This window comes from Cariama cristata, unplaced genomic scaffold, assembly GCF_000690535.1.
Source record: "Cariama cristata isolate BGI_N322 unplaced genomic scaffold, ASM69053v1 scaffold12713, whole genome shotgun sequence".
NCBI classification, from domain to species: Eukaryota; Metazoa; Chordata; class Aves; order Cariamiformes; family Cariamidae; genus Cariama; species Cariama cristata.
Genome location: NW_009609053.1, coordinates 52,730 through 67,569, shown reverse-complemented (window position 1 = coordinate 67,569; position 14,840 = coordinate 52,730). Strand labels below are relative to the sequence as shown.

Below are 14,840 nucleotides of genomic sequence, written 5' to 3'. Positions count from 1 at the left end.
GAATGCAGCGTTCCTCTATGAAATCGCTGACTTAAGCTTAGAAAATCCTTCCAAAGCCATGTGCATCAGATGTTTTCCATATGAAATATGCATCTTAAGATGCTCTTATTTTTATAAGCTTTTGATAAAAGAGGGAAATGGCAAATAAATGTTAATATAAAGGAGTTGTTGGCTTTGAGTTTGCATTGCAAGCATGCATATTCCAGCCGTATAAACAGGAAACATCTGAGACAGAGATATTTAACCCATTTATTCTATCTCCTAGCACACTCCTCTTCAGTGTCAAGTACCACCACTTTCACCACTTGCATCACACTTACCTCCACTTTTGAGTGTTTCTTCTGTAACACTTGTCAGAATTTCACTAGACACAGTACGGAACTTCCAAAAGTCCCTTAAGACTTACTGTGATGAGTCTAAAGATATATTACAAAATTTAAAATATGGAGATTCATATTTGCAAAACAACTAAAATTCAACGCAGCATGGCTACAGGCTTGCTGCTGCTTTCAAAGTCTCTACCGTTTTATCTAGAGTTTTTTTTTAAACAGAATGAAATAAGGAAAGGTAATAATACTACCACTGTCTATCAGTTTGGGGAAAGGGACTGACCATTCAGTATCAGATCATTTGGGACACTTAACGGTTCTTGACCCATCAGGCATGTTCCATCATGACAGTAGCATAATACAAGTTTAAGTCACAGAGCAATATGTAATGCCATTATTTTTTGATCTGGCAGGGTAATTTTGAAATAAGACTTTTCTTTAACTCTGTACAAAAATATCTAACAATTTCTGCCTTCTTAACTTATTGCTTGGGGAGTAGGCAGCCAGAGGGAGAGAGAGGTATGGAAGCAGTGTTCATTTATACACCATTAACCGTACTCCATGCAGTGAAAAGCAACTGTTCCCAATGCCCCAAGACTGTTGTTTCAGTAATGAGAACAGTATCCAAGTTACATTCGAGTAAGCCTTTAATTTCATTTAATGTGTATCAGCACACACAGAAATTGCATGCAGTTAAATTCCTGCCTACATTTCCACAACAATATTCTGTGGGATTTACAGCAATTACCATTCACAAATCACCGATTCAGTGCGACACCTAGGATACTCTGGCTACTTCTTTATAATACAATTAGAAAACAACAGTGAAACAAAGCTATGTTATCTAAGAAAAATATTCATAACGCATACTCTTACAAAAAGTCTTGTGAATACGAGCAGATACTCAAAAGGCAAACCACTTAAGACCGAAAATAATTAGTAATGACTGATTTGTTTCACACAGAAAGAAACAGGTAAAACGACGTTTAAACTTGCTGGAAGCCATTATTGTCCCCCCCGCCCCCTTTTTTTTTCCCCACTTTCAATCTAGGGCATTACTGTAGCCTGCACAGCATCTTCTGCTTTTGATAAACCAGCTGAAATTTTTGTTTTGATCCCAGTGCATCCAAAATTGCCTCAGTTTTCAGACTACTGTTTCATGCTGAGGCATACATTACAAAGTTGAGACTAAGTTCCCTATGTGAATACACCTTTTTCCTGGGCACATAACTGTTTAAAGAACTAAACAGGTCAACATTTTTTTTTTTCCATGCACCTATCAATCTAGTCTCACAGTTTTCAGGCACTTTAACCTCAAACTGAAAATCCGATACAACTTCACTATCATTACAAGCCTGGAGTGGAAGGGGAAGGGCAAGGCCAACAGGGTGACCCCACAGAAGAGAAAGGGACAGAATGCCAGTCAGTTGTTAAGATATTTTATTATAACTTTCTGTCAATCAGTTTCAGCACCCAGACATGTAAATTCGATGGGCATTTTAAACCTTAGATGGTTGACCTACTTCATTTTTTCATGCATGATTTCTTCAATGAGAATTGAAAAATGAAAAAATTTAAATTAAATCCATATAGCTTTACTTGCTGCAACCTAAGTATAAAGGGACACAAACGTAAAAGCAAATGAAGCATTTCACAACAGGCTCAATGACAGAGTTTAAATCCTGTTCTGGACTAATATCAAAATCTGCTCTCAGATGAAATTAGTACATTAATACCTGGTCATTTAGGCTGGGAAGCCAAAAAGGAGCCAGAGGCACCAAACCATTCCTTTTGTGCCAGTGGGTATTGAAACTGGTGTTCATTAAAAGCAGAAGTCTAAAAGGTCACCCAAGCTCAGGTGAGCCCTCTGGTTTATCTCCTTATCTAAAATTTCCTAGTACTATTAATTCCTAGTATTTAATCTGGAGCTAAGTCTTATTTAGGAGTTAGCCTTACCAACTGCATCATGATTTGCTTTGGTTTCACTTGGTTTGAATTTTCCACAACTTACTTTTTCCTAGACTCTTAATTTGCATATGCCACATTAGCATTAATTAATAATCAAATGTTTGTAATAGTATCAAGCCATAGTAATTTTTACCTTGGCGTTGCCATTTATTTTCCATGCTTCACAAATTAAAAAACAGGGCTTTGTGAGTTTAACAGCATTTAAATCTCATATGCCACAGTGAACTGATAATCACATGCCACCTTTATGCTATGTGCTGATATGAAGCACAAAGTAGCTCGGTCAAATTTGTCTCACCTTAATAGGAAATTATTTTAGGGACAGTTGACACTGCCTTTCCATGGTATGCAGGCTTATTTTTTACAGCTATGTGCTCTTTCAGTGTATTTCGTCATGCAGAATAATTTTTTATAAGCGTGAGCTGGCATTTATCATAATCATGCTCTACCACAATGTTATTTATCAGTGCTTTTTAATGATTCAAACACAGGATGGTTGCCTCAAAAAATATAGTTTAGAAAGGCCTTTCACTTTTCTCAGTTGTTAGCTTTGTAATAACTACATATCCAGATTTTTATCATGACTTATCTTTATTTAGTCATTTGAACTTAGAAAGCAAAAATAATAAAAATGTAATAAATATATTCTGTGATATCAAACAGATAACAAACATCTGTGTGCTTCAGATGGTATTTTCAACTTGCCCCCTAAGTAACAAATATGAATACAAGCTGGGAACCAGATTTCAAGAAACACTAGCTCAATACGCCAGCTTTCAGAAGATGCTAGCAGATTTCAAGACAGCTCCTCAAGAGTCAAGGTCCCCCATAGTTAAAAATATTATCGATTTCAGCGACGCAAAATTTAGTGCTGGGAACAAAAGCACCAGGGCTCTCCATACACTATACAGAAAGAACAGTCGTGCAAGACAGATTTATAGTAAAACTCCCACGCCCCACTTACAATGCAGTTATAGCTCCTGAGGCCTAAGGATGCAGCAAGAGACTAAGCCTCTTGAACTTCCCAGCCAGAGATCAGAGGTTCAGAAAACTCCCACTCCAACAAAAAAAGCTGAAAAAGTTGGGCTTGCTATGTCATAGAGGATAACTTGGAGGAAGAACTGTTAACAGACTTCAAGTACACGAAAGTGCAAGGAGAACGGTACTAACTGTTTTCCTTACATACTGAGGATGAGACAAGAAACAATAAGCCGAAATTTTTTGCAAAATAGTGTTTAAATTAGAATAGACATTCTGAAAACTTTCTGGAAGTTCAACTATTGCAGCACTGCAACTGTCTGTGGAAGTGGTGGAATCTTCATCAACTGAGATTTCTCAAGAAGAGGGTGTACAAAAGCAGTTCTCAGGAAGAAGGTAGCCACAACTGACCTCTCTGGTGCAAGAGAATGGTCTAGCTAAGGGGATTCACAAACTTTCAGGTGCAGTATATCAAGTCGATTTGACAAAGGAAAGCAGAGAGGTTAACATGATAAGAAACAGGGAATAGAAAAGTACTATGCAACAGTTGTCACATTTCACTCTTCAAGAAGGCAGGGTGCCAAGCCAGGCAGGTCTTCTTGATGCTCAGATTGCAATTCAGTGGGAAGTGGCAGAATTTGCAACTCAGAGATGCAGTGTTCCGAGCTCAGCTTCTGCTTGATACCCCACTCTGCTACATGCATGTCAAAATCTGCCTGTACTATTCTCAGTTGCATATCGTAAACTGCATAGTCTTGGATTTTTTTAAGGATTTAGGTAGCTGCAATTTTCTGTGTTCCTTTGTATCTGTATTTTTCTCTAACCCACAGGCACGCTAGAAATTGATCCTAAAAGCACAGTTTCAGTGAGAAAAGCCTACTGCTAACAAGCTCTTGTATAGTATTTTTCATTCACAGATCTCAAATCTCTTTATAAAGAATCAATAAGCAAATGTTCAATCAGAAATACAACAGACCTTTCTATCTAGGATTGTACACGTTAATTATGCTGTAACCTGCATACAGGATTCTTCTCCACACAACTCACTCATAAGAACCCTCAAACTTTGTATTTTCCCTGACATACCTGATGAGCCTTTGATACTACAACAGTGAAGTTCACAGCAACTGAACAGTAATGCAGAATCCCAAAATCAGCTCTTGTTATAAATAGTTAGCACTCAGTATTTCCATATGAAATGCAAATATAACCAAAAGTTAATTAACACATTTTTAAAGATTATTTGCTATCTTTCAAACTGTCATCCATCCTTACAAGTAGGTAAAAGATAAAACTCTACCTTTTGTTATCTTGAACATAACTCGACACTAACTCCTGTAGCAAAAATGGAGCTATGTGAGCATATCAAAAGAGAAGATGGAACAGAACTTATTTTACTGAATGTGAAGACACAATGGTACAATACTCATCAAGTACAGGAATACTCTGTATCAATATTTGTGAATAAACATTTCTTTTTGTTTTTTTTACAGAAACAGGTAACTCTGATGAAGATTTTAAATTATTCTAGTGCAAGTAATATCATGGTCTTTGCATTCTCTTTCACAAGAGCAACACCATTAAAATCAATATGTTTGTGGGGGAGAAAGAATATGCCTTTTTTTTAAGACCAGATTTAAAGTGGAAAAATATTAGCATTTTGAAAGTGAAAAATGGATTTTAGAAATGTGCACTTACCCATACAATCCCCATTTGCATCCTGCTTATATCCCATGTTGCACTCACATCGGTAACTAGAAAGGGTTGGTATACAACGCCCATTTAAACAAAGGTTGGGATGGTGCTTACAGATGTCTATTGTCTGATTGAGTATTGCTAATTAAAAAAACAGAATATGAGACAAATATTCATATTTTCAAATAGAAGTAAATATGAAGATTATGTGGCTTCAGAAAGTGTCAGGTACATAAATATGTCCAACAAATCAAGTATTTTTTCCAAGAACTGTTGAAATGACAGTAAACTAACAAAACAAAGTAGTTCTCAGAAACAAAAAACACATTAGACAAACAGTCTAATGATTTACCATTTATGTACATAACCTGACAAGATTGTCAGTGGCCTTATGAATAAACCACAATTTGGGTGAAAGTTGAAGCAGTCTGTGCCCATATGTTTACTATTTTTGGTGTACTGTCTTAATAATACTCCTTGCATTTTTATTAACTTTATGGTTCTAACTCCAGAGACATGCTTACACATGCTATAAGTAATGTTACATACATGAGACTGCCCTCTGAATATTATTGATCTTGGGCTTTCAGTCAAGGCAGTGTTCCTGCAGAATAGGTAAGTTTTACATTTGGAAGAACAAGGAAAGGGAACAGTTTATTTTAAACCCTGGTGGTTTTTTGAAAACACTTAGACATTTGGAACTTTGTTAGTGCTGACCAAGACAGAGCAGCAGGGACAGCACAGGCTCAAAGACTCTATAACTGAAGGGAAAAAAAAATATCTGTACATCTGAACTCTTGTTAAAAAAAGGGCTCCTGAACTTTCCAATGTATCAACTGAGGTCTCTCAAATGTGCTTGAATACAAGGGTATTTTTATGCGTTAAGAACACTGTATCATTTCCACACTAAAAACTAAGCAGAAAAAAGGAAAAGAGAAGGAATTAAAAAAAGAGAGAGAAACAAGTCAAAACGATGCAAGTACTTACTTAGTCCTGTAATTATTGGGCCATTTCCAGTGGGACTTTGACCACCTGTCCCTATCCCTGCTCCACCTACACCTGGGGAGAAACCGTTGCTTCCAGGGACGGGAACGAATCCAGCTCCTCCCGGGCTGTAGCCATTGCCATTGCCCCGAGGAAGGAATCCATTTCCTCCTGTCCCACTCCCTCTGGAACCACCTCCAGCAGGAGTGCCATCCACACAAAGTCTGCGGTGTTCATCTATTAAACAGGAACACACAGAGAAGCATAAAGTAAATCAACTCTTCAGAGTCAGTTTATAAGGGAGATACAGAACTTTGTGTGCTACAAAAAATAGAACACCAGCTCCTTGTTTCTTTGATATTATGTGTTCCCTCCCTCACTCCTAATCTCAGGCAGATCCCATGATTGTGACAGGTGTTATTTAAGGAAGGACATCAAAAATAGTAACAGGAAATACTGTGATTTACAACTATTTGTTGAAACTTTTTTGTTGATGTGCTGCCAGTAGCACTGGAACTCCCTGGTCACTCAGAAATCCTGATAAACCGAAAATATGTTCCACTAGGGATGCGGACTATTGTTCCATGAGCAGAATTGAAGGAATAAATGAAATACTGACGCATTTTTAGTTCAAAGTCACCCAAAATTTAGTGGAACAAGACAGCAGCTGTTCCTTTAAATCCAAATGAACTATGGACCCTCAGAGTCATTTCCTCTTTGAGCTTGACCACAAAATCTTTCCCATTTCCCAAGAACTACCTCCAAAGTCAACAAAAGGACGTTTAAGAAACTAGTCCCAAACAATCACAGATCAGAAAAAAATGGTTCACAGATGGCAACATCAGTATTAAAAACACAAGAATGAATAATAATGTAATTCCTGGCTTTCTTTTTCCACTTAGACTACATTTTAAAGCACTTTAAAATATTCCAGTGACCTCCATCCCAACTAGAACGGACAGCAAGAAGGAGAAAACAAACCAATCAACCAACAAGCCACTCACCAGATCCTCTGACAGGACACATCTCTGGAACAGACCCTGTGGCCCAGCACCGGCCAGACTCACAGCAGCACTGCCTTTTGGTGAACCTACCCGGAAGCTCCTGTGCGCAGCGGCCATTCACTATATTGGAGAAACATGCACTTGCCCTTTGATCTGGAAGTTAATTTAAAAAGAAAACTAAAAATAGTAACATGAACTTTCAAAATTACTTTCCCTTATTCAGTCCATGTAAGGACTAAAATGTTTTAAAATTTCTATTAAAACAAAACAAAACAAAAACAAACCCCAAATTATCGGAGGTGATCAGCACCAACTCATTCCACATTTGGTTTACTGCAGGATCACATATTTGCAGTGACACTAGTCTTGCATTAATCCAATGTGCAACCTTAAAGTCTGCTCAGGCTAACAGGAAATATGGATGATACAAAAGAGAGAAAGCAATAAAAACTAGACACAAATATATAAAAAGCCTAATATGGCAAAAATCAAATCAAGACATTTCATCTAACAACAGCCACATCAGTAAATTCATTTAATGATTTTTTCCTTGGTATAGATGTATCTGACTGAAAAAATGCTATCCAGTCTGCTCTGCTCAGTAGACTGAATGTACAACTGTATTTTTAGTAATGCCATATGAAAACTACTGTATATAAATATGTGTTTATTATGTTCTAGTTCCTTCAAGGACACATCCTAAATCTTTTCTTGTCACACTTCAGAATGCTGACTAGGAGAAAAGCTCAATGAATTTGGAAATACATGGTATTAATTACAGTAACTGAGCACATCCTGATATTTTGGTTAAAAGCAAATATTTATCTTAAACTGGGAAGAATAAAATAATTTGTATTAATAAGGATTTCATTCTTCACTCTTCTCCTAAGTAAAGGAGAAATTATACTTCTAGAGTATACAAATCATACTCCAATACTATAAACATCTGAAAGCACAAGAACTTTCAGACACATTTTCATTTACGGGAAGGAGACTCTGTGACATAAGGGCCTGCCTTAGCAGACCAGGGCATGTGATTTGTGTGCAATTGGTTTTGGGAACTGACTTCAGAAAGCAGATTGTAAAACATGCCAAAATCCATAGAAATTTTGATCATATTGGAAATCATAGGTTCTCAGTATTCCTGAGGCCAGCCACAATACATTTGAAGTTTGGTACTCCTCAGATGAACCTGGATAACAAAAGCTGGCTATATTGTGGAAAAATCATCCATTTGAAATCAGTTGTACGTCTTGTGTTGCTAGTGGCTTAAATAATTTATCTGCAATTAGCAAATCCCTTCAGAATTCCCATCCCTTTACCAACATGAGAACAAAGTGCTTTAAGATGTCTGAAATAAGAACGACATGAGATCCAGAAAAGGCATTATTATTAGCAATTGTTAATGGTTTTTTTACACACGGTATGCAGTATTTTTAGTTAATTCATCAAAATGGTTTATATCATATATTTGACATGTGCAGCTGTATAAAAGAAATTACTACATATGAAAATAAGCATGCATCTTTTTTATAATACAGAAACAGGTTTTAAATAAATTGTCCCGTAAAAGCTGCAATCTACTGAAATCTAGTATTTGGGTTGTTTTATTATCTGTTCCAAATTAGTGGCACCCAGCATACACTACTTAATGACTTTGAGTTTATGTATGTGCTTTATATTGGTCTCTAAAGGTTAAATTAACCTACATGAGATGGAACTTCAAATACCAAGTGAAGATAAATGTTTGGTCCTTTAGAAGCAAAGCGAGTTTAGCTTTTGGTTTCACCAGATGTAGGTTAGAGAAACAAACGTAAGTAACATTTCCTATGTTTGCCTAGATAACAGAGAGATATTAATTGCTTTTTTCCTAAGAAGATCCAGATCTCAGGTGGGAGTTCTCAGGCTACAATACAGTTGACAAAGAGGAATCTACTATCTATATAAAGATGGTTGCAGTGATAATTATCATCAGAGGAGGATGTTACGAATTTTAATTAGCTGGATCAGAGATGCTAGTGAGTTAGCACATAGTGAGCTCCTGGGGCATGGGGAGAACGCTAGATGGTTGGGACAGAAGTTCTGCTGCTCTGTGTAAAAATTGCCTCAATAACCTTGAAAGCTCTAAAAGCCTACAGGGTGGGATACCTACCAATACAGCGGGAGCCATCCACAGATGTGATGTAACCCCGTGGGCAGATGCAGAAATAACTTCCCACAGTGTTCGAGCATTCACCGCCTTCACAGATTCCTGGGATGATGCTGCATTCATCAATATCTACCCAAAATGGAAAGGACGTAGGACAATTAGCACAGCATTTGAACATATTGTATTAAAAAGATGGAAAGAGAGCTTTTCTGAAACGAAGTTGTTATTCAACTCAGATTGAATAACATATTGCTGGTGTTTGCATACTGCAAACAATGTTGTTTGCCATCTAATGGAGACTTTCCTTATACATTCAAGGGTGCACCACTTCAAGTCACAGAGTACGTGAGAGCAGTCTGGGACGTCCTCTAAATGACACATACTGAGTGCGATCTCTAGGAAGCTACAACGCAATACCAAAATACACATCCTGCTTTTGAGCTGAAGAAAGGAGGATGGTACAGCAGCCAAGCATGACAGCTCTGGGCTTCTGTGACCACAGAAATACTGCTCACCAGATCTCCTTTCTGGCCTTCTAGTACTCCAATTGTAAGCAAGAACTTTGGCAAAGCTCTTCAAATTCAATCAAATGTTGCACTTTTACTTTTTTTTCAGATATTTTTAACCCATTCAAATGTTTCTGCTTACTAAATGCAGTGGTCTCATGTGAACACTGAAATAATTTTGTACATAGATACATATAAAGCGAGACGCCATCAAGCTGATGAATGAGCTGCTGTATGCAACAAAGGGCTGCTAGGGCACTTTTGGCACCAGGACTGAGAGCACTGTGTGCTGTCCCAGCACAAACTGGAAGAAAAATGAGGAGCTGAGGCAAGGAGAAGCAACAGGAGGAAGCAGTATGACTGTATTGTTAGAGACGTGAAGCACAGAATAGCAAACTGGAATGGAAGAAATACAAACAGCATGAGAGTAAAGACTGTGTCATGACATTTATAGAAACGAGCCATTTTAAGTAACCATTTCATTCTACAACTGTGACACTCTTCAGACATGAATATTTTGCTTTTAAGTAACCTCTGTACACTAGCTTTTCGAGTGGCTTCCACTGAATGTGAACTGTGGCCCAGGTTTAACACGCAAGGCATTTGGAGAAAACACAGGAAAATGTGGGCCAACTCTCTAACTAGCTTCAGATGAGTTATGTTTTCCAGTTGGAATGATGATACCACAGGTTTTACACAGCTTGATACCAAAGGTAGTCATAGGTACAAGATTTGGCTTAACTTTTTGTTAAAATTTGGATGCAGTATTAATTTAAATTAGCTTTCATACTGAGAATCAAAAATCAAAACAAAAAAGTTGAACTCAGACTGCCTCATGTCAAATAATGCAAGAGGAGCATCAGCAAGAGTGTATGACAGAAATTATCTTGTGATGACACTGCGAAGGTCTTCACATTCCTTGTAAGAAAGCCTTGGGACCCCCCTTGCACTTTTACACAGATCTATCATTTCCTTGGACCTGTCACTCTAGAAATTCTCTTGAGATGAATGACTCCTTGAGAAATAAACTTTAGCAGGTGTTATTTCTTAGGAGGTCTTTATGTGATGAAAACTTTGCTCCCTCCCTTGCTACATTCTCCACACTGAAAACTCAAACAAAAGGACGAGTGCCAAAAAGACCGGGTGTGCACAGGGACTATATTAAAAAGGTAACACCCCACAGTGGGAAGGTCCACACACGAAGAAGTCCCTTTAGATATGAATCTACAGAGGACATTCAAGTACTGAAAGGAAAATGAAGTTTTGCCACACGGCCACTAAGAATGTGAAAACTGTTCTCTGTAAAATGAAGGTATGAATAAAACACTCCCTCTCCCACTGGCATGTCATTCAGCGCGTCATTGTAGAAAAGATAATTTATCTTACAGGTAACATGTCTCCAAACTTCCTAACAAGTCCATACATACAAGCATCCTGTGACCTTTGTTGTTTGTTTTACACTATCAAGTAGACTCAGAGGAAATAAAAATTTTGCCTTTTTAGTAAGGTTATTTAAGCATTTCAGAGGATGTAAAAAGTTTTAATTTTACACTAAAACAGTTACAAAGTAATGACAACTATTCCCCACATTGTAGGCATCTGCTTAAGTATGTACAAAAGAAAGTGTTATTTTTGCTAAATCAAAACACTTCTAAGAAATATTTACCCACTGCAGAGATTCCATAATTTCAAATCATGGTATAAATCAAAACCAAGTAATTCCCCAGGAAATCTCTGAAATCTTGCATTAATTTCCTATATTAAAGACAATATATATAATGTGGTGAACTGCTTACCAACTGATTTAATCCAATGAAATGAAACCATGTGTGTAAATCAAAACAGAAACGGAACCAGCTGCATGCCTTGTAGAGATACTTGATGCAGCACAGGTCTTTCACAACCTCTAAGTCTTTTAAACATTAATATGGTCCTCTGTACACACACGAGTCTGAAACATCACATCAGAAAGACAGGCAAGAAACTTGGATGAAATGAGGACTCCACAGGAAGAGCTTACTTTTTCTGGAAAGCGACACCTTCCCGACAGCCGAGTCACACGCAAGAAAACTCCCTTATTTTACGATCCCTTGAAGCCCAGCTTTGATTTCAAGGAAATACTACTCTGACCTTTTCCATCACTACTGTAGCAGTTCCAAAAATAAATTACAAGACTAATTCTAAAGTTTAGAGGCACCCAAACTTTGATAAAGATACCACCAGCAGAGTGATCACAACTCTCCATCATGGAAATAATGTCAGAAGATGCAAATGCTGTACACACAAAGGGGATGTCACAAAGCTGCCATCCATTGATTAAAGAATCCCTGTGCTAGGAACTAGTTACATAGCACTTTCAAAATCTGTTTCTCTTAGAGTCACTCTCTTAGAGAGTGGGTCTCAAACCTTGTAGGACTCATAGCATTTATTTCTTTTTTTTTTAAAAACTGAGGTACAATAGCAGCTACTATATATAAGAAAAAAAAACACAAGAAAAATGCATCTATAAAAATCTGACTGTTAAAACCAGCAGGCACTTGAAAACTTAGTTTCCCTTTCATTTTCACTCTGTTTGGCACAGGTACCTGCTACTTTAAAGGCAGTAATCTTAATTACAAGAACAAAACAGCTGATCTTCTACCAAAGGAGACCAGATTCCAAACTAGTTGGTCATACAGTACAAAGTCCATTGAGGTAATGAGTAGGTGGAGTTTGTAGAGCTGGCAAGGGAAAGACATAGGAAGGAAGTAGTTAGCCACTTCTGCAAAGCTGCAGGACAGAGATCATCCTTCTCACCTGGCTACAGACAGAGGAGTTTAACACTGTCTAGGGCTCTTGTCCAAGAAAGACAGGGAGCTGGGAAGGCAGGGAGTACCTTCCTTAAATCTGGGCAGTGACCAGAGTGGAAGGTAGACTCTGCAGCCTTCTTCATGTGGAGAGAAAAACTTTTTTTTTAACCAATTAACAGAGAGAACCCTTGTGGAAGAGTAATTTTCTTACTAACTGGAGCGATACCAAGTCAGTGGATTTTTTCTTTCACTAGTTTTTGAGCTAAATCTCTGTCTCTCTTTCACCCTCCCTGGTTCTTGCATGTGCATTTCTTTCAGCAAGATCTCTGATACCTCTGACTGGAAATTCTGAGACTTTACCTCAGGAAGAGCTATTTTTAGTATGACTGATTGAAAAAGTTACCAAATTTCCTCCCTTCTCCCCTCCAAAACACAGGAATTAATGGTCTTGGGGAAAATGCTCCAAAGATAGTAAGAGGAGATGCTGTCTTAAGGGTGAAAAAGACTGGTGGTGTGAATGGCTGCAGTCCCAACATTGCCCATGAGATGAGAAGGCCAGTCTCAATGTGAGAACCAATTTAAATGTGTGGCATAAACTTTGCAGGTGTGAGAATTAATAGGTAAGCCTCTGCCAAAAAAACTCAGCCTGGCTACCTGCCATCCAGAATTCATTACTTTTATTGCTACAGTAAGTAGGCTTTTATGAATAACTGAATTAAAGTACCAGAAGAGGGGCTCTCAATTGCTGAGTTCTGAAAAAGGATTCCTTGAAAACAGTTTCAATCTATAGTAATACCTGGTAGTATCAAATCTGAATAACATATAGTGTAATGAAATTGTATGTTAAAGCAGGACAACCAGAAATAGAACTGTTTCTTTTAAAAGGTTCCTCGCATTTTGGTGCCATGTTTTTTAAAAAAAAAAGGAGTTAGCCTGTGTCATATAGTTCTAGTCCTTTGATGTCAGTGATATAGCAGTCTATCTTTTTGGAAGAGCATCAGAGGCATCCTACCTCCTACAGTAGGACTTTAAAGGGCGTCATAACTGACTAAACTTAGTCAAGGAGTATCATGTATTTTCAATTTGAGAAGAGTAAGTGGCACATATTTATTAGATCCTTGAAGTACTAATAAGTAGTAGTCCACCTCTTCTGTAAACCAGCAAGCACAACTGAAAGCTTATTTCTCCTCTCAGTTTATCTATATACAACCATCTCTGAACAACCCATAGACGTAAATTCCATTAATTCTGGAAGATAACATCTTAAAAATGAACAGAATTTCACTCCTAAAAAGACAATGAAAACTCAGTATATTGTAGATCAAAACTTTTAGGCCAAAAAAAAGAGAAGGGCTTGGGGTTTTCTTTTGTTTAGTTAAGACTTCTACACTAGTGCTCTGGATATGTGGAGTTTGGTACAACCCCTGTAATGGCCTTTTCCAACTTTTTCAGCTCTGTGCCCATTCCTTGAATAGTTCCATGACCTGCTCAGTAGTGGAAGTTGTCATCCTGACCACGGTGGAAAGTCTATAAATCAGGAATATGGAAATGCTTACAAATAAAATCAGTAACATTGAACCCTGAGCTGGATTAATTTTAAAGGTCATATTTTCCCAAATAGCCTAAATTACCTAGTTACATTTCTGCACATGAGGGCATACACACACAGTTACACTTACAAGTTGTTCTCATGTGCTTTGGAAATCCTTCAAACCTTCTTTACCGATATACAATTGTCATAATTTCTGAAAGGTCAGTGCCAGTAAACTGTAATCTGAGGCTCACAATAAATCCGATAAGCCAAATATATGCCCCTTTACTGTTTTTTTTTAAAAAAAGAAACACAGGAATATAATCCAAGCAAATAGCCTAGCAAAGCAACGTTTATTGCTTAGCATAGTTCTAGCAAAATCCACTAAGGCACAAAGAGCAAAACATGAGCATTCCTACTTACTCTAACAATAGCTTTTGTTTCCAGAAGGAACAGTAGGAGAAAAAAATCCTAACCCACATAACACATTTGGATGTTTAGGGGCAAAGGATATAGCAGGGCATCTCAAATCCCTCTTTCTTAAGTAGAAGACTTGCTGTTAAATAAAGAAGGTCTGAATAGTTAGTATAAGATTCTAGCCTCTGCCTCTGAACACTGGAGCCTTGCCTGGTTACTGACTCCAACTTGGATTTTGTCCTTTGTAGCCAGCAAGTAATATTTGATCTGGTTTTCTATACTTAAAGAAGGGAAAGGAGTGAACAGAATACTCCATACTACATCACTTCCATGCACTGTTCTAAATAAAAAACTTCATTAACACAATGCAGCTTCTATTCAATAATTTCTCTGTACACAGGTTCTAACTTGTAGGAGACCAATTCCTCATATTCTTCCCAATGGCCCAATCCATAAACAATGTAACTTCACTCAAATGACCAGTCCCGCT

At 37.6% G+C, this 14,840-nt stretch overlaps 1 protein-coding gene across 1 annotated transcript in view; it reads right to left on the bottom strand.

The window, feature by feature from the left end:
- Positions 1-14,840, bottom strand: part of LOC104159484 (fibrillin-2-like) — a gene marked incomplete at its 3' end in the record, with an annotated part of 100,429 nt that overhangs the window by 35,974 nt on the left and 49,615 nt on the right. The window contains exons 5-8 of the mRNA XM_009697403.1: positions 9,111-9,236; positions 6,959-7,111; positions 5,958-6,191; positions 4,974-5,111 (exon numbers count right to left, since the gene is read on the bottom strand). Of these exons, the coding sequence (XP_009695705.1) occupies positions 4,974-5,111; positions 5,958-6,191; positions 6,959-7,111; positions 9,111-9,236 (651 nt within the window). The remainder of the gene's footprint in view (positions 1-4,973; positions 5,112-5,957; positions 6,192-6,958; positions 7,112-9,110; positions 9,237-14,840) is intronic.